Source organism: Gossypium raimondii, chromosome 3 (assembly GCF_025698545.1).
Source record: "Gossypium raimondii isolate GPD5lz chromosome 3, ASM2569854v1, whole genome shotgun sequence".
Taxonomy (NCBI): Eukaryota; Viridiplantae; Streptophyta; class Magnoliopsida; order Malvales; family Malvaceae; genus Gossypium; species Gossypium raimondii.
This window is the reverse complement of record NC_068567.1, coordinates 60,019,206-60,043,172: the sequence shown is the minus strand read 5'-3', so window position 1 is coordinate 60,043,172 and position 23,967 is coordinate 60,019,206. Positions and strand designations below refer to the sequence as shown.

Below are 23,967 nucleotides of genomic sequence, written 5' to 3'. Positions count from 1 at the left end.
TCACATGAAACAAAGATCAAAACCTTTTAGTCTAAGTTTCGAGTAAACCTTACCGACAAGGGAACCTAAAATGAGGTTGCAAAGAGAATCTTCAATAGTCTTGATGTTGGCAAAAGATCCCAATATATCAATCTTGGTGTCAGCAATGACAATCTTGGTTTTGGTTGCGTTTTCGATAGCAAACTTTATTTTACCACCTTTATTTAATAGCCTTCCTACAACACGAGACAAGTGGTCTCTTTTAAGTGTCTTGGCATCCTTGATTTTGAATGAATCGTCATATAGTTTGTCTAATCCCAAATCGAGTAATGGAATCTATAATGCCAAAACCCAACACGAAAGCTTGGATAAAGTCTACACACTTCTATAGGTTATTGATGTCGGGTGTGTCTGGTCTCATTTTCAATTCAACCTTCCGAGCTTTGAGATTCATATGGATGTTGATCTTCATTTGTTTGTAAATTGGAATATAGATATCCATCCCGTATTTCTCGGGAGAAAAAAATCAATGAGGTGGAATCAAGACCTGTCTAAATTGGACTCGACCATCCAACATCTCATGAGCCTTTAGTGGCTCGGATTATAGACATCCACGTCACCATTTAGCTCAAATGTATCATATCTTACAGGTTCATGACATTAGGTATCTATATTTCAAGCTCAAAATTCTCCTCTAGCTTGAAGTGAGACTTTGACACTCCTTCTAAAAGCTAAATCTATAGATTAGGCAGATACAAAAATGATCTGATTTTAGTGTCACAAATTTAACAGTCGTAATAAATAACAACTCTAATTATTTTAGTCATTTTTAGAAACAAAACCTCTTTAACACACTATAAAAAAATACCTTAATATTATACAAAAATGAATATTTATTATTTTCTTATAAAAATATTATTTTGATATATTGTTACAACATAAATATGTAATATAAAATTTTTTAACCAAATTTGATAAATAAAGTAACAACGACAAATAATTATTTACTTACTTGAACTAAGTTTTTCGGATCAAGTTTCCAACTTATATTGCAACAACTATGAACTTTGTTCGAGTAAATGAATAAAATAATTTTAGAATTTTAATATCAACACTCTTCTTCTCAACATTCTCAACATGTAAATTTTCTCCTCGAAATTTAACTCTAAAAAGCCTTTCTATATCATCTCCATTTTATAAAAAATTCTACCACCAAATATTAAACATATTTCAAAGTGCTGGAAAATATCAAATATGGCTAAAAAAAATTTCTAACAAGAACCTTTTTTCCGAAAAATTATGCTCGAGATTCCCAGCGTCCATTTTACAGAAAGACTTTGCCATTTGATATGGAAAAGACAAGATAAATTTAAAATGCTTTTAAAAGTATTTTACTGAAAAGTTATCCTAGAATTCTCGAGAATAAAAATCATCATTTTTTTATCGATTTTTTAATATATCAATCCAATAGTTGTTTTTCTTTTTAAAAATTGATCAAATAGCTCGATTTTAAAAACCCTAAATGGTGCAAGCTACTAACATGACACCCCATGTAGCAAAAATTTGTCATGTAGGACATGTTTTTCCGGTAAAAGCACGCCTTATAGAATGCCACGTTAGCAAAAATCGCTCTCTGTTGGACACACTTTTTCAACGTATTGATTTATCCAATTAAAATTTCCCTAAATAACCAAAGAAGAAGCCTATTTCCCACATATATATATTTTTAAAATTGACATTTATGTGTAATTTTACCTACGTACGTTACTAGTAATTATAGTTTACTCATAAGAAAATATCCCACTTATTCTTTTAGCTAGAAAATATTGTATAAATGCGAAATTCAATTATTAGAATCTCATGACTTTGTATAACATAAAATATGAATAGACATAGACGGTACAAAATTGTAATATTCATTTGATAAAACGAAAATTACAAAGATGCGTAATTTTTTAAAAAAAATTACCTAACAAGGAAATTCCCTACCATGTTACAAAGAGAACTCAATTCTTATTATTATAATAAAATTATTATATTTACAATCTTCTCCTCATCAACAACATCACAACGTATGTGTGCGTGAGGGAGGCTGTTATTATGCCTGCTGTTATGATTATTTCCTATCATTATTTTGGTGGGAATTTCCTCAAGAAAAATCGAAACCATAGAAGATTAAAAAAAAAAAAAGAATAATTAGAAAATTAAAAATATTTACGCAAATGCAAAAAGATGATTTTCCCTTTTCCATTTACTTCTCAATGCCTTGTTGCAGATACTGTATGAGATCATAGCCGGCAGTGGTCCACTTATTGTATGCATCTACGCATACACTTTTCATGAAATTGGCTGCTTCACGCTCAGACATTTCGGGATGAAATCTCTTGCGAAGATTTCCAATGGGGTCTCCCCTACTGAAGCACGGCAATCCGCTGTCGAGCATCAGCAACACCGTGTTGATAATCCCGTTCATATATCGACGGGAAGCCAGGTATCCTTTAATACACAAGCTGCCAAGCATTTTCACAAACAACTCAAAATTTACATTGATGAGGATACAATAAGGGGATAAAAGAAGATCGTATGCAAAGAAGGTCATTTACCTTACAAAGTTATCCCATGTTTCACTCTTCATAACCCCAGATGGGTCGAGTAATTGAGTCATCTCGTGGCTCAGCTTGAAATGTGCACTCTCGAACCGCATATTTCCACCAGGTGATATTTCGAAGATGAAACCAAAATCTATGTGAACCAGCCTCCCCGCACTGTATTCACGTGCATATCACACTGGTTTGAGTTTTTGGTTCTTTTAGGTCAAATTCTATGTTACTCGGACTCGGATACAAGTGTTGGATACAGGTATATATTGGAGATGAGTATGGTCAGAGTTTTCTAAGTTTATTTCATATATTTGGAGGATCTTTGGGATCATATTCTCATTCCCATGTTTCGGACATGAGTGTTAGACATAAATACTTAAATAAAAATGAAATTTCCAAGCAACATAGGCCAGATTTAATCTTTGGTATTATTGCTAATCAAGATAAAGTCGATGGCTTATTAAGGTGTAGGACCTGTAAATTTGTTGTAGTTTATAAATGGGTCCAGCTCCCTATTCATCTGAAAAATCCTAGCACGAATAAAGCTTTTAACGACCAATAAAAGCTTATATATTCCAGTCACTCATATTCGAGTTTTTGACTAATCCTAAGAGCTTTCTAATTGGCATCCACATTTTCAAGTTTTCTAAAAGCAAATCAACTGAAAACACCAGGTCTGATTCATATTTTTGTTTGTGATTATGTGTTCAGGTAACTAGGTCCACCAATCATCTGGTTATCATGTTTTTAATATTAATTATTTATACTTAAGTGTTCTACCAAGCACAAGATACAATTTCTAAAGTCAAGGAAATAGCAGAGCCATACCTGTCAAAGAGAAGGTTGCCATTGTGTCGATCCTTCGGTTGAAGAAGAAGACTAGCTACAGCATAACCTGCACTGCTAACTAAAAAGTTTCTGCGGGCAGCTTCAAAGCTAGGAGAGCCAACGGGCCCAAAATCCTGTTGAAAAATCTCATACAGACCACCATCAGTTGTTTCACCCATTTGGCTTCTGCTTCGTGTGTTAGGCACAACCTAAGCCAAGGGAGAAAAACGAGAACTTATTAAGTAAAGACTTCATTAAAGTACCCTAGGAATAGTTGTCCAGTTCTTTTCCAGCAACATGGCACATGCACAAATGACTTCAGTAGTAAATTGAATCATATTGTCACATTTGTCCATGTGCGCATTATTGGGGGCACAAGATAAAAATAGAAATGGTACTCTCTATATTCTATTTACACCAAAATTTTTTAAACCGGACTGGTGGTCAGTTCGCCAGTCTGACCAGTCCTACATGTCCAATTAAAAAATTAAAAAAAATTAAAACATTCCCAATTCAATTGTTAGTTCAACCGGTTTTTAGTCGGATCGTACCAATTCCTGGTCTAACTGGTTCAAAAGCACCTTCTAGACTGATACCCCGGTCGGTTCCCAGTCTGAATGTCCAATCCGGTCTGGTTCAAATAACATTTATTTACACAACCTTTTTTAAAAACCATTGTCCGTTGTGATGGTAAAACTCTTAAAGACAGACAAATGCAAGAATGAAAATAGTAGTAGTGTAGACCACACCCTGCTGTGAGAGCATTATATTCCCTCAAAGTTCCTTTTCATCATTTTGTTTAGCTGTTCTAAATTAGGTATTTCCGAAATAATCACAAGAGAAAGCAATCCTTAGATAGTGTTACAGTATTAATGTATTTAATGAAAGAACTAGAACTTGAAGCAAAATGAGCGGAAAAGCTTAACAGAATAGAAGATATACTCACCTCAATTATACCTCTTCCTGGGCCAGTTGGGAGAACACCATACGGAAATAAATATAAATCAAGTCCAACTGCTCCAAATATGTCTCTTAGTTGAGCTATAACTTGAAGAGCAAGAACATCTTGTCGACAATCATCTCCAACCTTGAATAGAAAGCCAATTATATAGGAAAATGAAAACATTATTTATGTAAGAAATCAGGACTCTAAAATTTTGACCAGAATAACTAGAAAGTTAAACAAAGTACAATTTTGGAATCTGGGACCATATATAAGAGGAACTGAAAATCCCACAAACTGGAAAGAAGTACATAAATGCAACCACCATCTTAATAAGGTTATGTGTTATTATATCACATCTACTAAGTATAGAATTTCTTGTGGTAATATACAAGTCATGCTCTCAACCTCCTAGCAATTATTTGAGGTTATATGCTTAACAGAGTATCAGAGAACAGGTGTATTCTATTGTTCATTCCTTACACAATGTGCTGCTGGTGACCCTATGAAGTTGCGCACATGTAAGCCCTTGTTTTTCTTTTTTTTCTTTTTTAGTCCAATCGGAATCAATCATTACAAGCACTGAATTGAATAACTTAACTAACTAACTAGCACTCTCATAATTTTCACAAGGTAGGACTTGAACCTAGGCATTAAAAATTCCAAAGGCCTCAGCCTTTGCCAACACAGCCAAGGCTGCCTTTGGTGAGCTACAAATGAGGGGGAGTTTTAAGTGGTGTTGTCCGACATCTGTTAAATATTGGTTTCCTGTGATCTTATATTCAAGTTAAGTCCTCCTATTACCAATTGGCTTTAGTTTGGATACTCAACAATAAGAGAAAGAGAGTTGGGGTTTGTGTCATCCAGCAAAATCAGAACATAAATTTAGAGAAGCAAAACTAGCACAGCTTCTGAAAACCAAGGAAACCCTCTTTCAGTGCTGGAGGATGCTCAGAGTGTATCCCACTCCACAGAAATGGTAAGAGAGCAGCACCACAAGGGTGGACACAGAACCTAAGAGGTTTTTGGGCTTAAACTTATTGGTAGAAGAAAACAATTGAGAAGGCAATTTGAACCAGAATTTTCTGTCTACTTGTGTCCAACTCAGATACAAGTTTACCTTGAAAATACAAGCCTGGGGCTTTATGTCATTCTCATCACCATCTCGATCAATGACATTGAATGTGATCATGATAGGAACTTTTGCAGCCGATTGTAACGGTATTCCACTATCAACTCGAATACCCCTAACAAGCTTATTAGGAGCGGTTGGCAAATAAAGGTCTTTTCCATTCACTTGAATTTTCTCCAACTCCCTGTAGTAGTAGCAAGCATGTAACCACCAATTTTAACTGCAACATAAAAAACAGACATGACACAAGCAAAACCATTTAAGAAGATATACTTCCGGATGCCAGCCCGGCGTTCCTCCTTTGGAATAGGAAATAGGACGCCAGAAATGGATGTAACTTTGTCGAAGAAGTCAAATTCTCTTTCAAACACGTCTTGGGCCTCAGGTGAGAAACCATCAACAATACGTTGCCGAACAGCTGGTAGCATTGCTTGAAACGCAAGATTCTGGAATGAGAGAATGTACACAAGTCAATGGCCAGAGAATGGAAGGCTATAAATAGAACTTTACAAGTTTTCCTAATAAATTAATGGTATCTGAACCATTTTGTTTATGAAAATTTCAACATTAAACTCAAAGCTATTAGAACATTTCCTAATCTGAGATGAGTCACCAGACACTCTTAACATGATCAGGTAATGCTCACCCTTAAGTCTTATTGGACTATATCGGTTCCCAAACTGACCCAGTTAAAGGCTTCTCACTAAACATGATCAACGAAAACCTAGTTCTAACAAATGATTTTCATTAAGTAATTAGCTCTTTCTTTCTTTCTTCTTCTTCTTAAAAAAGAAGAAAAGAGTAAATTGGGAATGGGGGATTTAACCTTGCTCTGAGTAAAACAATCACCACTTCTTCACTTAGGTATCGTTTTGTTGTTGTTTCTACTATTTATTTATATTTATGCCTCTATCAGGTTAAAAGTAAAACATGTTTGAATTTTAAAAGCAAATAAAATTAAGAATTAAAGGGTGTAATTTTAAGAAGAAAATGCATGATTTTACTTTTTATAAAAACAGTTACTTTAATTTATGTCCCAATTGAATGTTTTTCTTTTGGCATAAATTAAATCATTTTTTAATATTTACCCAAAAAGCAAAAAAATCAAAAGCAACAATCAAACAAGGCCAATGACCCTTTTTTGTTTTAAATAAATGGAAATTGGGGATTTCTAGGAGCCGATGTTAATTTGACTTAATCAAGGGTACTTGAAAAAGAGAAGCACTGACTTTTTCTTTTTGTTATTTCTAGAGGATTACCATTTTTCTTTTTGGTCTAAAGCCAGATTTCAATTGTACCATTCTGTATATATATGTCATCAACAAATAAGCAAACTTCTTTTTTTTTAATCCTCCATGCGACAAAGCATTTTTTTTAGTCAATTTCCGGTATATTTGCAAATAAGAGTTTTAATTATTTCTTTATATACCTTTCTCTAATTTTCATTCTTATTTTCTTCTTATAGATCATATGAACAGGATAATTATAACATCAGATCTGTTGTGATTCAACCCCGAGTAACCCACCTCTAGCCCACAACCCAGCCACTTTTCCAAGCCAATGTACAGTATTACTTCCAAACATTAAGGCAAGTTCTAACATGCTTTCAGGAAAAAGAGAACACTGAGATGGACAAACCTTTTCTTCGGCTTCTTGCCCTTCTTCAGGTTCTTCACCCTACAGTTATAAATTCAGGCTCAGTAGTTTCATATGATAATAAAGTGATGTAATGAAAAGAGAAGATGGTCATATGTTTCATCACAAGCTCATTGACAAAGCATACCATCTAATTGAGGAAATTTATAAAATTTTCACACCTGAAGATGCCATATTAGAATATGTGCAAATATGTCACTTTTTTTAGTTGCTCTAAGCAAATATCCTTCTAACCTCTGCAAAAAAGAACAATCATTAATGCCAAAAGTAAGAAGTGTTAAAAGAAAAATAAAATGTACTAGACAGTGTAAGCAACAGGATAATTGGGCTAATCAGATTAAGGTCATTTAGATGGTGACTGGGTAGAAGAAGCAAAATCAGTTTCCGACCAAATGCTGAATTTTGATAAATGCACAATGCTGTTGTATCCACATGATGTTTAATTGCAGTCATGGAGGCAGTATTGATTAATAACTTTTAGTTGAAAGTATATATCAAACTCAAATTGACTTGTATTACTGAGCACCTTGTATCAAAACATAACCACCAAGCAAATACACCTAAGACTCATCCTGTTATCAGGTTAACATCCTAGCATTGCACCTCATCAATAAAACACAATATAAATACATGTCCATATCATCATTGATCACTCACCCCTTCGTCATATCGCAGAGATTGCACAAGTTGTGGCATGTAGAAGGTTACATGATCAGGAGGATAGGACTCCAAAACCCTTAGAACATAAGCCATGACACGTGGATGGCCCTTATATTGAGGAGTAAGGAATTCAAGAGCTACTGTAATTGAACAAGCAGCCCAGTGAGGCAGTTGTTGCAAAAGTGCTGAATTCTCATCAACTGCCTTTGGGGTGACAAAATACGGCAGTGCCTCAGGTATTTCACGAATGTCCAATACATTTGACTGTATGAGAAATGAAAACAAATCAAGTAAGATCATGCCATGATGGTAAAAGAATATAACAATGGAAGCAAAAGAGAGGAAAGGACAAGTCAATGAATGTTTCTGGAATGCTCAGCATAAAATCCACAATGACAACGTACAATCTGAATGAAGACCATCTCCTTACTACTTGCATCATAAATAGCAACACAGAAGTTTCAAATTCTTTCCATTCCAATTCCAACAACTCCATGCAAGCAAAGCATACCTGGACTAGCTGGGTTATTTCAGTCTTTAGAGACACGTTTGTTGGAAACCTTGAGGCCAAGGCAAAAGCAATCCGAGGATCCACTGAGAAAGCAATCCTGGCATGTTCAATCCATTTCTCTGGGGTGAGTTTGGGCCGAACAGGCATGGGTTCCCTGAATATAAATATAAATACAAGCAACAAAATTTTATTAAAACAATGAAGACACTCATGCAACAAAAGGATCCCAAAGAATAAAGTCACATCAAATATCAACAAATATATTCTGCTGAAAATACTTTGAAACAGGATGTGCCCAAACTTCAAGCCTATCACATTCATTCTGACACAGCATTAGAAGCAGCTGCTTTCGCTTTTCTCTTCCCGCAGCATAATTATCCATCTGGCCCCAGACTGGGTGATAATCCTCATTCTGCAAAATTTAACTTTAGGACTAACCAGAACAATCCAGAAACAGAATATCTTAATCAAGGTTGAAACATCTGAAAACTAAATGATGACCATCTTACAGCATGAACCACAGTGTCCCCTTTCTCAGGTGCTTGGACCTTGGAGTCAGTTTGAGATACCATCTCATTACAAAAATACTGAACAGATTGAGCCTCACTCTGAGCAAAATTCATATTGTTCATGTCATAGAACTGAGGTTCAAAGGCAAACCAGCCCAAACAGGCCCTACATGAACCAAAAACAACTTTAAATAGAACTGCAAAAGTGTGCGAGTAAGCTTAACTGAATATTGGAACACAAACGTAAATAGAATGCATGTTGCTGCAGCAACGCCAAACATGTTCAGTAAAAACAGTATCATTGTATATGTGAATATATATATTGTTTAATTCATTGATTTACAAGGATTTAATTCACTGAGTTTTTCCTTGTAATCAGAGATTAGATTTAGGGCAGATTCTAGGACATTATATTAATTATTGATTATGGAAATATTTTGCTTCCATAATTAGCCTCGATTGTAGACTATAAGTATGCACACTTATCAGTAAGATACGAAAGAGGTTTCTCTTTTCAGCTTTCCTTATATGGTATCAGAACCCATATCCAGCATTCTTTGTTTCAGCTTTCATCACTGATTTATTTTTTTCCTTCGTTTCAGCATTCATTGTTGAATTGTTTGTTTCTTTGTTTCAGCCTTTATCCTTGAATTTCAGTTTTTTTATACAAAACAGATTAACCTCTCTCTTTTTTTTTTTTTTTTCATGTTTTGCTTCCCTTGCCTATTTTTTCATCATGCCTGAAATCTTTTCAAGTTCCACTGGAGCTACCAAAGCCAACCCTATTCTACTGTCTCACATGAAATCTCATTCAGTCCACAGCACCATCATTCGCCTCAATGGGGGAAATTTCCTAAGTTGGTCTTAATATGTCCAGATGTACCTTGGGAAAGAATGAAGAGGGGCTACTTGACAGTAAGACTCCAACCCCCGAGAAGACAGATCCAGCATGTGCTATTTGTGATGCAAATTCCATGATCATGACTTGGTTGGTGAACGCAATGGATGAAAAAATAAGTGCAAATTACATGTGTTTTTCTACTGCAAAGGACTTCTGTGATAATGCAGTTGAAATGTAGTTTGATCTTGGAAACTATTTCCAAATGTATAATCTACAACAAAAGATTGGAGAAGTTTGGCGTGGAGAAGGTAGCGTGACAATGTATTTTAATGCTCTTAAGGGTCTTTTGCAAGATTTAGATTTATTTAATAATGATGACTGGAAAAGTTCATATGACTATACTCTTCATAATAAAACTGTAGGGAAAGGTAGAATTTTCAAGTTTTTGGTTGGATTGAATGTTGAATTTGATGAAGTGAGGGGGAGGATACTTGGTAGAAACCTCTTCCTCCCATTGGAGAAGTTCTTTTTTTAGAAGTATGGAGACAGTAAACCAAACATTATGTTATGTTGGGGTGAAAAGAGACAATAAGTTCAACTGAAATGTTTGTTGCGGATACCAAGAATCATACAAATCCAATTGGTAATCAGGCTGCACACTGATCATTCCAAAACAACTAGCGAATATTTGATGAGAAATCCCAGGCATGGTGTGTTTATTACAACAAACCACATATACTCGGAAATTTGCTGGAAACTTCAAGGAAAACCAGCAAACAGGAAGAGCAACATACCAAGGGATAGAAGCAACCATGGAAGCTCCTTAGCAAATGCAGTTAACACCTTTAACAAGAAGCAAATTGAATTTCTCTTGAAACTGCTAAACTTCAATCCATCATCTAACATTCACAATGTTTCCTTGGCTCAAACATGTAGTAATTCAAATCCTCTATCTTATTGTTCAAATTCTCATCCTTCTCCATGGATCATAGATTTAGGAGCTATCAACCACATGATTAGTATTTCACACTTATTCATGACATATTCTCCTTGTCCTGGCAATGAAAAAAATTCGAAGTGCAGATGGTAGTTTCTCACCTATTGCAAGGAAAGGCTTAATTAAACTCACAGAAAACATAGGCCTTACGATTGTGCTTCATGTTTCTAAACTTGCTCGCAATCTCTTATTTGTTAGCAAACTATCCGAAGACTCTCACTAATTGTATTGTTTTCTTTGAATCTCATTGTGAATTTTAGGACCAAACTCAAGGAAGATGGTTAGCAGCTAGGATGAGAGATGGTCATTATTATTTTGATGAGAGAATTTCCGGTAATAAAAAGGCTCAAGGCTTAAGCAATATTAGTTAAAACATTACTTATGAGCAAGTTATGCTTTGGCATTATACATTAGGCCATCCTTATTTTCCTTATCTTAAACATTTATTTCCCACTTTATTTTAAGGATTGCTCTTTTTTCTTTTTTTCTTTTTTTGTAAAAGCTATTATTTATCTAAGAGTCACTGCTCTACTTATGTTTCAAAACCCTATCTTCCTTCTAAACTATTTTATCTCTTCCATAGTGATGTACATTCAAAGATTACAACTTTGTTTAGGAAAAAATGGTTTGTGACATTCATCGATGATTATACATGGTCATACTAGGTTGATTTGATGAATGAGAAGTCTGAAGTGGGAAAATTGTTTAAAGAGATTTATAACATTATTGGAAATCAGATTTAAATAGAAATCTGCATCTTACAGTCTGATAACGAAATTGAATATTCTAATGACATTTTGGGAGTTTAAAAAACAAAAAAAAAGGAGGATTCAACATTAGTCTACTTGTCGTGACACTCCAAAATAGAATGAAATTGCTGAAAGAAAGAATAAACATTTGCTTGAGGTTGCTTGCACTACTATGTTATCTATGCATATTCCTAAGTGGGAAAAGACTGTTTTAACTGCATCATATTTGATTAATAGGATGTCCACTCGAATTTTAAAATACATCACGCCTTTGAAGTGTTTTAAACCATTTTTCCGGAATGTAGGATCCATTTGGGTTTACCGATCAAAGTTTTGGTTGCATTGTTTTTGTCCACTTACCCACCAAGATTCACTCAAAACTTGATCACAGAGCTAAAAAATGCGTCATTATAGGTTATGCTCCAAATACGAAGGGATATAAGTATTATAACCCTCAAACTAGAAAAATCTATATTCACTCAAAAATGATTTTTGTAGCATTTCAAATTCTTCGAATCCTTTATCGAATATAATCTACGACTCCATGATGCTAGAAATACTTAGGAAAAACTTGCTCAAGATGTTGTAAACGGAGGAAATCTTAGTCTATTATTGACAAGCATAAACAAGATGCAAACATAAGAACTATTACAATAGACTCAAAATCCGTATGAGTTTTTGGCTTATGCTAGGAAAAATATTCATAAAGTTAAAAAAGATCCGTCTACTGCTCCAATGTTAGATTAACCAAACCTTGAGGGAAAAATGGTGTTGCTATTTTGATTGTTTATGTGGATGATATAATTTTGACAGATAATGACAGTGCAGAGTTGGAAAATCTGAAGAAAAAACTTGCAGCCAATTTGAAATAGAAGGCTCGAGGAAGGTGAAATATTTTCTTAGGATGGAGTTCGCTAGGTCTAAGGAAGGTATATTTGTTAATCAATTCAAGTATACACTTGACTTAGTGGAACAAGTATGCTTGGTTGCAAGGCAGCTGAGACACCTATTGAGCACAACTTAAATATAGCCAAACAAAAAAGAAGATATGTTAAATAGGGAAGACTATCAAAGGCTTGTTGGTAGATTGATGTACTTATCCTATACATACTCAAACATAGAGTTTGCTGTGAACTTAGTAAGTCAGTTCATGTACTCACTAGGAAAAGAACACTTTGACGTTGGATATTAAATCTAAAGATATCTAAAGGGGACTCCTGCAAAGGGACTGTTACGTAAAAGGCGTGAACATCTGCAAATTAAGGTTCAAACAGATTTTGATTGGGATGGAAGTACAACTGATAGGAGGACAACTTCTGGCTACTGCACCTTTGTTGGAGGAAATCTAGTTGTGTAGCAAAAAACAAAGTGTAGTAGCAAGGAGCTGTGTAGAGGCTGAATTTAGATCCCTTGCTCGTGGAACTTGTGAGGTAATGTGGATTAAAAGACTATTAAAAGGTTTAGAGTTGTTAGATTCTTCACCCATGAAGGTTTATTGTGACAACAAAGCAGCACCTCTATCACATGCAATAGAGTTTTAAACGAGAGAACAGAATATGCACAAGTGGACATGCATTTTATCAAGGAAAAACTCAATAAAGGACAAATTTGAATGCCACACATTCCTACCACCAGTCAAAATGTTGATATACTGACAAAGGGACTTCATAAGAAGCAGTTTTGATGGCCTAATTAGCAAGCTACCTATGGAAGACATCTTTCATCCAGCTTGAGGGGGAGTGCTGAAAATAGATCCCTTGAACATAGGGATTTAATTCATTGATTTATAGGAATTTAATTCACTGATTTTTGCCTTGTAACCAGTGATTATATTTGGTATCAGTAAGGAATTGGAATGTAATAATATTGATTCATATAGGAGGAAAAGGTTTTCTATTGATTCAAATGCTGTACCTATGGGATAGGGATAGAGAAAGAGAAAGAGGAAAAACCGAATATTTCACATAGTGCTTTTGATCGAAAAATCAATCTGATTTATTTCGTAGGATATTTTATTAATTATTGATTAAGTAAATATTTTGTTTCCTTAATTAGCTTAGTCGTAGACTATAAATATGTACAATTCTTCACTCATTAGTAATATACGAAAGAGGTAAATGTGTACAATTCTTTACTCATTAGTAATATATGAAAGAGGTTTCTCTTCTTAGCCTTTAGTTTTCTCTTTTTAGCTTTTCTTATTAACTTAGTATCTCTTGTTACATATGAGGAAAACCTAAAGGGGAAGGAGGTTTCGAACCTTAAGGACCTTACCTCCTAAGAATGGGTTACAACCACTACGCCGAACCTTGGTTGTTGAGTCGTCCTTAATCATTCTCTCACCCCTACATATCAAACGCCCAAAGTCCTTGATCGTTTTGGAGATGAAAGAAACCTAAGATTTTTAGAACCCAAACTCTATCTTCAATTGAATTTCTTTCCAAATTCTTGATATTTATTGCACCTTGGCAGCTTCTCACAAATGGAAATCATAAGCATTTCTAAATGTTAAGACATGGAAGCTATGTAAATTGGTATAAATATCTTGGAAAACATATGTAAACATGGACCACGCGTTTGAACTCCACCATCATTTGGCACAAAGACTTCTTAAAGGTGAAGGCTAAATAAAATGGGTCTCAGTAGTTGCCAAACAATAGCCCGATTTGGAAAATGAGAACAGTTGCCTTTAAAACACCAACCTTTTATCAACATTTTGGGCTATCAAAACTGCCATAATTCATGTATAGTATTCATCCTAAGAGCCCCTATAACATGTTCAATGGCACACAATTTTTGAAAAGAAAAAACAAGGGTAAGTTATGTTTGTATCTAATCAAAAACTGAAACGATAAATCTTAAGTTTTTTACTAAGGGGCAAAAAACAATTTTAAGAATAATTTGCTGAACTGAAGTGTTGAGATTCTGGAAACCAGGACATGCAAGTCATTGACTTCCCCAGAATGAATCAAAAGAAAAAGAACTAAAAAGGTTTAGGTTGAAAGTAAAAACTGAAAAAATTAATCTCAAGTTTTTTACTAAGGGGCAAAAACCAATTTTAAGAATAGTTTGCTGAACTAAAGTGTTGAGATTTTGGAAACCAGGACATGCAAGTCATTGACTTTCCCAGAATGAATCAAAAGAAAAAGAACTAAAAAGGTTTAGGTTGAAAGTGAATGAGAATCTCCAGAATCAAGAAATAAAAGTCAATAATCCAAAAAGAAAAATCAAATAAAAGGAACTAAAAGGATGCAGATCGAAAGTGAAAGAAAGAAAGTCAAGGGCAGTTACCGGTATATTCTATCTTCTAACAGCTGAATCCCACTTCTAAAATTCTGCAAATTCCCTTGGGATTGGCATGAGCAGAACTTAAGACCGAGAAGCATGAAGGTGAAAAAGGTGCCGGCTGCTGCTGGGTGACGTGAAAAGCTCCAGGGAAGTTTGGTCGTTCCTTGTAACATCCGACCAATGAGCAAAAGTTGCTCAACACTATTCTGACGAACTACCTATACAACTCAAACAAGAAAAAGAGATGTAGCCATAGAAAAAGGAGTAGCATCACATGCCAGAATGTGCATAAACAAAGAGATATTGGCGCTGTAGGAAACAAGATAATAAATGTCAAATGCAAAAACATTTTAAGGTGAAAAAGCACACATGTATACACACATACACACATAATATGCCATGTATGTTCACATGCTGTTCAATGATAAACAAACAGCACAAACATCAGGACATGGAATAGAGTTGTCTGAAAGAGAGGATACAAAATTATCAATTACCTCAAAGCGATCAATAAAAAAACCCAGCCACAATCTATGAGCAATTATTTGGTCAACAGGATTGATATCAGGCAGTTCCTCTGGTTCCCCAGCGGACAAGTGGGGCCTTAATTTTGCAGTAGGTCCAGAGTATTTCCAATCAGATGCAAAGAGACCTCGTTTTGTATCAATTGTCCATAACCATGCATCAACAAGTTCAGCAAGGACAAGAGAACCCCACTGCGGAGCAGCAGAAACCAGCCAAGTCCAGATGAAAACACCAGTTTCCATAGCATCAGGGGTAGCAATATAAGCTGGACACCAGCAGAGAAGACGTAGAAGTTGTGAGAAGCCCTTCACATTTGATTTTCTATCAGAACCCTGGACATGAACCATTTTCAAAGGGTAAGAGTGAAATGGGTCTCTAAATACTTTTCTGCAGAAAAAAAATAAAAAATATATATATATGAAATACTGATAGTTCTACCAGATTTGACAGAAGCAATGCAGTTGCCTGACAACAAGTTTCACGGAACTGTGACTTATCCAGTTCTCCACCTTTTTCTGCAGAATTAACAAATTGTTGAAGGAGACGCACAAACTTTGAAATTGAAACCTCATTGAATGCCTCATCCTCAGTCTGCTGTGGTTGAGAGAATGCTCCAGAGATCAGCCTTTGGAGGCCACCACCAAAACCTTGTTGTGGTGCAGCAGATTGAAATCCACCCATGCTATTATACAACCTTCTCATGCCAGCAATTTCTCCGGCATAGTTGCTTTTAACTGTTGCACTGACTATACCAGTACTAAGCACCTCTAAGATGAAGGCTTCTGACAACTTCAAATTCGCTCCTGATGCAGCAGCTGCAGAAGCCATGACTGCAGGAATATTTGCAGTCCGTATTCCAGTCCAACAATCATTTTTTCCTGTACCAATCCTTATCTCAGATAATAAAGACACCACATCAGTTGTATGCTGTGCCTTCTGCCATGCGTTTGCTTTACAAAGCTTTTCCTGTGGGATATATTTGGAACCACAAACAATTAATTAGAAGAACCATGGAAAAACAGAACAAATCCAAGTCAATTTAAGACTGGGGGAAACCAAAAGAACAGCCTTGAAACCAGAAAATGAAAAAAAAGAGTTGATAATTGAAATTTATTGGCCATCACCCCAGTAGGTGTGTCCATATATGAAATTTAAGACAAATCTAAATTTTAATGAAAAGAAAAGAGCCTACACAACGCATTCTAGTAGTAAATGACAGAATATTCAAAACTCAGTGCATAAGGAAAAATATACATTAGCCATGAAGGATTCCATACTAAAGGAACGAGAACAATAAGCAAAAGAGTAACAATAACATATACAGTCATTCATTCAGCAACCTGGAGTAAACCCTGGGTAGTACATGGAGCATATGAGAGTGATTCAACAGTCCATTCCCGAACATTTTTTTGGTATAAAGAACGGACAGCTGCTTCCCAAGCAGGATCATTGACAACAGAAGTTGCCTCATTTTCAACAAAAAAAAGCAAGGAATCCAAGCAAGATGAATTCCACAAAACCTGCACATATTCAATTCCATTTGTCTCAAATATGCGATTCAGATTATGGAGCAAACTGGGAAAATAAAATGTAGAATAACCATTAGATGAGAAGGATATCATCAATATATAGCTTTACCTGAGGAAATTTTTCTCTAAGCTGAACCAATAGTTTCACAGCTATATCCCGAATGTGTTCTTCCCTCTGCGACATACTATTTATTAGAAAACATGCATGTGCGGAAAGGGTTGATTCTCTAATCACAGCTTCATCGCCTGTTTTAGTTATTCGGTCTTCCTGAACACATGTCAAGAAACTCATGAGGTTCAATTAGCGGGATCACATGGTACAAATACACACAGTGTTACAAGGAAGAGATAAAAGAGCAGGACAGTAACCAGTACTACACTGGTAGAAAAGGGGGTTACGCACTTGTCCCATTTCAGGAAGGTCGTCCAAGAGAATTTAACTTAATTGGTAGGAATTATAAATTACTTAAATGACACCAAATTTGCCGTACTTTGTCGAGAAATTGCACTCACTTGAAAACTCACAAGAAAAGCAAGAGAATGCTTATGGGATAAGATAATAAGATAAAGCTACAGATGATCAAGCATATCCAAAAGACAGCACTATAAAGGACGAGCAAACCTGAAGGAACAACACATATTGTACACTTTTCAACAATCTGTTTTAGGAGTACATGAAATATTTAAAGTGATTAAGAAAAGAAAATATGGAATCCTCTCAACTTCGGGTGTAAATATATTAAAATCAAATTAATGTAGAAAACCAAATCTAGGATAAAGGTAACTTTCCTAAAACCAAATCATGTGCATTCCGGTGTGCATATTTTCGGGACATTTTATTTATAATAGTGCTTGGATCCTCTTGTTGCTTTGGTTTATTGAAACTTTTAGTGTAAGCTATAGATATAAAACAACACAAATACGCAAATTTAATTAATTTATATGCAAAGAAAAGATTGATATGAAAATTAGTTCCTTAATAGTTAATCCATAACTCATAACATCATTTAACATGGTATTTCTATATTATTATTTAATCATGATAAATTTTTATTCAATGCCTAAATTTGTTTAAAAAATACTTCATCTCATATTATTATTCAATATTTTAATTTTAACCATTAATTATTGTAACATTAATTTTTATTCAATAAATTAAAAACAAAATGTGACACAAAATTGAGCGTTATTCTAATAGTGTCACACAAGAACACAACATGGATGGACAACTAAAATAACAACTCACAAAAATAACATATCCATGATACAAATACATGAACATGTCTAAAATTATAATTTTTTAAAATGAACACAAGACAATACAGAGAAATAACTAAAACACAATACAAAGAATATAATACCAACAAGATATGAATGCATTAATGTTTCAAAATTTATATAGCACGACTCACTTGTCAGATTTTATATATAATTTCTGAATATGATTACAACACAAAATGTTAACATAAATACAAAATATGCTAATTTCTAGCCACACAACGCAACAATTGAGGGGATAACTTTCAACTTATGTTATGTGGCAAGTTCGAAAATGACAACAATAATGACTAAAAAAGACAGCACAAAAAAAAGTAAAAAGAAAAATAACACTAACACTAACACTACATGAATGCTCAAGCATGTAAAAATTTATACACACATGTAATTATTTAGAAGAATTTGAAAAAAAAATGAAGAAGAAGATAATTTGAGAAAAATCCAGGTAACCAATTTACTCACTTGGGTGACATCTTTTATTCCAAGTGATTGTTGAATTCTTCTAAAGCCGATTGGAAACTATGACTGGACAATGTGTAAAAGAAGCTAGATCCTTGTATAGGTTGTAGGATTCCTAAGAAATTCTTCAATTTCTTCTAGAAGTAGATGATTATTCATCTGCTTCTCACATTTCATGAATAGTCAGGACGTGGATAAATATCCAGAAAGGCATTTAGGGAATCGGTCTAATTCTATCTTTGTTCGTTCCTTTTGAAAAAAGAAAGGATCCTAAATAAGTAAATAACTGATTTTCTTAAGCGTTTAGGTCTAACTCTGGTGCCATTTACAATAACTCTTCGCTAAAACTCGTTTTTCTTGTTTCTTACTAAAAAGGAAAGTAAGCCATGAGAATGAAGTGTAAGTGTATAATTGTAGAGCAAGACAGTCACAAGATTGGCCACCCAACATCTTAAGGAATTTGTTCTTATTAAAACAGAAGCTAGTTGATTGTACAATTATTAATTAACTATAATTTTAACAACACCAAATTAGTAAAAGATGCATTAACACCTAAAATCTCCTTATATGAAGATTGTATTAAAAAAATGAATAAAACAATGCCCCAAACATTTCAAGTAAATTGAAGACATACCAGCCATGACACTGCTGTTTCAAATGCCCTGTGCACCATTGCTGTCAAACACTGGGAAACAGCAGGCATAAGATTTGGAGTTTTCAAGTATTCAAAGGCACAACTGAAGGCGCTTCTAGAAGCGGTAAAACTAGTGCCACCACTAGTGTCACCATTAAGGATGCCACCATTGCTAATGAAACGTATTATCTCTAGGAAAGCCACCGCAAGAAGATAGGTTGCCTTTACACCTGTAAAGAAAGCCAAAAGGCATCAATGAAATGAGCCTACTACAAAAAACAATGCCCCCGTCCCCTCTTCTTTAATGAATAATAAAACAATGATACAGACCAAATAACAAGATGTTATCACACAAGAAATTATTGAACATGGAGATAAAATAGGTATATCCACAATCAAGAGCAAGAAGTTCACTAGACCTGAAATTGTGCTCATTGCACCAACATCAACTCGCCCACCTAATGCGGCAGAAAGAGCTGTTCTTTGGCTTACAGCAGCTTTTTCATTGCCGCTCCCTTGACGACTGCCAGGGTTGTGAAGGGCATTCAGTTCCAGCTCATCTTCAAGCCATTTCACAGAGCTCACAACCTGCAAAGAAACACAATGTCAATGAAAATGGCACTTTACTTTTGGAAAAGCCTCACAATCATTTAGACAACATACAAACCTAGGTCAACTGTAGTGGGAAAAAAAGCAGGTTTTTGTTCAGAATCAGAACTAAAACTGAGTTGATGTGAACACAAGCTAAAGACAAATTAAAATGGGCAACCATATTCCAAAATAAAACTAGAAGCATAGATTTTATATGGATATAACTGAATTAGTTGCAAAAGCCTAGAAGAGGCATTGCGCTTCCCAGTCAGTCCAACAAGAAAATTTTTAAATGTGTAAAAACTCCCAACATTCAGCAGATTATGTAGCCATCTCAACTAGTGATTGCACATCCAGCTGATCAATAACATTTCCACTTGACAATTGCAACTTAATCAATGTCTTAATGTCAGATTTATTAGGAAATTAAGCATAAACCAGTCTGATAAATATAATTAGCACAAAAAGAAACTGATTTAGAAAATGAAATGTGCTCATGGAAGAAATCTTGAAAATCAACTTACAAGGGGAGGTGTCCCCTGAGCAATACGCTGGACAGCAGAAGACCATTGTTCATTCCACATATATGGTCCTGCCACTGCTTGAAGTGCAATAGCACTCATGCTTCCTGAACTGCTCAATGTTGAGGAATCTGATTTTTGAGTCTTCTGAATAGGAGGTGCCAGCCCAAAAAGAGCAACATAGAACCACAAGTTGCGAAATAACTTCAGCAGAGAAGGTTCCAGATCTACTGTAGGATCAAAATCAGAACATACTTCAGCAACAGCAGGAAGTAGGGGCCCCAGAAAATCAGCTCCACTCCTGCAAGATTTGAGATACTGGAAATAAAATATTTGGAACATGTATTATGAGGATAGCAAAAAAAGAAGTTTGCAGAAAGCAAGCCATAAAACAGAGAGACAGCAAAATACATAAATTATAAGGAAAGACAAATATATTGCTAATCAGAAAATATTTACCTGCCACTTTTTGCTTCAGCTGCCAAGCCTACATCAGAGCACAAAGATAACAAGCGATGCCGATAGTCTGAGCGCAATTTAGCATTCTTAAGACCAGTGGCAATCAAAAGAAATCCCGCAGGAAGAGTCTAGAATGTGATTGAACCAGTGAGCACCAAACCAATAAGAAAAACTACCAGACAGCTAAATTGTTACTTCTATCTCACAAATAATGCACACCTCAAAACGTTCTGTGGTGGCCTCTGACTCCGAAGTTTTGTTTTCTCCAGACCCTCCACTCGAAAGTTTACTCAAGTAACTTCTCGTCATCAGAACAACTGTTTCCCGATATGACTTCTCGAAACCTAAACTTGCCATGCGAGATACAGCATCAAGAAGCTGCAGTAAATTGAGTACATGTCAAAGTTGAGAAACCATGCCGTGTGATCTAAACAAGAAAGAGTATTAGTCAAATCTTTCAGTTACTTGTGTACCTAAATAGCAGAAAAAGAAGTTTTTAAATTTATAATTACAAAATACATACTCGAAGTCGCAATAAGCTTGGAGTTATAGCATCACCCTCTTCTAAGCTTTCAATAAAAATAGGAAGTATCATGTCCACCACTTCAGGCTTGCTGATAGCAACATTTAGATCAGCCAACAAACGTATTACATTAAGCTGTACTGCTGGAACTTCCTGCTTCTCTTTATCATCCTGAAATTTGCATGACCATGTAAACATAGCGAAGAAGTAAACTTAAACGGGGCAATAGCTATTTGTTAAGTATAAGCATAAATAAAGGAAACATACATACCTACCACCTAAACAGGCAAATAGCCTACTAAGATATAATAGGCGACAGATAACATTACTGATCCATATTAAACAAAAGTAAAAGGCAACCTCTATACATGCAAATGCGGAATGCTCTGGCAAAAAGATATGAAAAGAAAAGAAAAAGAATAGACTTTTAAACTAAATTGAGAACAAAGACTATAAACCACATATCAAGAGAAGGTATGTTTGTCTAAATGTTGCATGTATAACTCTGTTCAGTGCATTAGGCCCACACACAAGCACATGCAGTTCTCTGTTTGACTTAATAATTCAATGGTTAATATTATACCACCGACCTGCTCCCCATAATCATTTCTCTCACGAATGCTTGTAGCTAATCCCATGATAAATGTATCTATTGGAGCTCGGTCTTTGGCCCAGCCAGTTTCAATAATCTCACAACATGTCTTCAGAACACCGTCAAACATGACTCCTTGGCTGCTGCCCCAGGTATCAGCCTGTTACATTCACATTGTTACGAAAATAAAAACAGAAAAGGGAAAAAAATCTATCTATAAGTATATTTTCGAGACTTAGAATCTAAAACCAGCTACAAAACATACCTGCATACATGCAGCCAGCACAAGGGGTTTGAGACGAATGAGCAAAACACGCAGCGGCTGCCCTCCCCTAGAGACAGCAACTTGTGCAATTCCAGAAAGCAAGGAAATGAATAGCTCCTCGCAAGCTCTCAACTTTCTCCATACAGAGAGCAGACAAGCTTCAGCAGCATCTATCAACAATGCAAGAGTCTCAAGCACCAATTTCTTAGAGGTCTTTGCGTCCACATCAAGACAGACAAGACTTTTAATTTGCATCCTAGCAGCAGCTTGAAAAGCTGATAGTTTTGCATTAATTCTGGCTTTTAAAGGTTGTCCTTTTTCATTCCAGTCACGCTTCCTAATCTGCATACCAAGTCAAAAGTTGTGACCATCTCGTTTTTCAATATACATTGCTTCTACAAGGTTCAAATGCTAACTTATTCTACAAAACGAGTACAAGTTACCCATTTCTTCATACTTTACCAATAAAATGCATTACTTGGGTGCCTTAATTTAACGGAAATAAATAGAACAGCACAAGGCTTCCGTTGGCATTTACCTTTAGGAATGCAGACATAGATTGAAGCTGCTTCTTTGCAATTAATCTCACTTGCTCCAAATGCTTTTGATCAATGCTCACCTTTTCCAAAGTATGAGCAATCAATTTAAAAGCAACTTCTTGCTTCTCCAAGCTCTCCATGGACTCGTCCTCGAATGAAGCAACTTGTTGCGCAAACATAGTCCCACCTCCATCAATACTGAAATTCATGTGATCAGCATAACTATTCCAATAAACACTACTCCCATTGGCTGCAGCCTGAGTATCCAAGGTTCCTGGAATCTCCCCCTGTGACGCCGTAAGTAACGTAGATAATTGATCGAAAAGGTGATCTATCAATTGATCAGCATCAGACTGTAAAACTGGCGGGAAGTTATTTGACAAAGCCAGCAGGAAAGCCCTAGAAATTGCCGTATCGTTTCCGTTTCCTTCCTGGTTACTGACGGAGGTAGTAACTACCTCCCCGAAATACTCGGCGATCTCGGAAGCCAGATCGGGAGATGCATTAGCGGTTTCAGAAATGTATTTCAAGAAATCAACGAAGAATGAAGAAATTGCATCGTTGTTGTAAGACTGCGGCCAAAAGGAACGATGGAACGATGACGGAATGGCCCGAATAAACTCTAGCGTCACCGATATAGGTCGGTCATCCCTCGAATGGGGACATTTAGAAAGAAATCGCGCGACGCCAATCACCGCATGGAGTTGCGACCTTGATGCCCTCGGCGAGTCGTTCTGTAACGTCTCCGGCTGCGGGCATCTACCGCAAATCCAAGCTAGTTTGTCTCTAAATTGCTCCGGACGTCTCGCTATAATGTCGCACAGTTCGATCATCGGATCCATTTTCGATCCACCAAAATTCTTAGAATCCAATCAGATTTCGTCACTTAAAATAATAGCAAAATGTTTTACCAAAAAAACACAAATGTTAACGTTTCGGATTGTCATTTCTGAATCAAGAAGCTCCCTCCCAACGCCAATAGCGTTATCGTTTTCGTATTTGCGGCCGTTGCTGCCATTGCCTCCTTATTTTTTTCTTTTTTTTTCTCTGCTTTTTTATTTTTATTTTTATTTTTTTGGTTCCGTTATGTCTTTTTAACAGATTTAAGAATGATTGAATGAAAATTTTGTTTCTCTCCTCAGTCTTCGCGCCTCTCGCTCGTTCGCAGCCTTTCCTTTTTTGATCTTTTAGTTTCTTTTCTTTTCTCAGCGTGTTTTTATCTACGCTATGTTCCTCCTTCAGTACGTCGGCGTATCGGGGTTACTTAATCTTAACAAGTCACGTGACTCCGGACAACTGAGTGCCACTCTGTGAATGTGATACGGCATTAATTTGATTAAAATAGTGTTATCTTCAATT

The 23,967-nt window shown here is 35.6% G+C and overlaps 1 protein-coding gene and 1 pseudogene across 1 annotated transcript; both read right to left on the bottom strand.

Annotated features, from left to right (window-relative positions):
- LOC105796030 (uncharacterized) lies at positions 1-2,109 on the bottom strand (annotated as a pseudogene).
- LOC105795146 (phosphatidylinositol 4-kinase alpha 1) lies at positions 1,867-23,803 on the bottom strand. Its single transcript, XM_012624641.2, has 26 exons — positions 22,608-23,803; positions 22,070-22,411; positions 21,803-21,964; positions 21,213-21,383; positions 20,909-21,067; positions 20,690-20,817; positions 20,234-20,531; positions 19,538-19,706; positions 19,119-19,348; positions 16,857-17,015; positions 16,559-16,738; positions 15,657-16,184; positions 15,191-15,550; positions 14,697-14,911; positions 8,819-8,984; positions 8,588-8,721; positions 8,310-8,463; positions 7,796-8,062; positions 7,300-7,374; positions 7,121-7,159; positions 5,756-5,928; positions 5,471-5,666; positions 4,354-4,494; positions 3,408-3,616; positions 2,583-2,744; positions 1,867-2,489 (listed from the first exon to the last, which is right to left on the bottom strand). The coding sequence occupies exons 1-26, from the start codon at positions 23,448-23,450 to the stop codon at positions 2,231-2,233; spliced, it is 5,919 nt and encodes a 1,972-aa protein (XP_012480095.1). The 5' UTR covers positions 23,451-23,803; the 3' UTR covers positions 1,867-2,230.
- Positions 23,804-23,967: the final 164 nt, after the last annotated feature.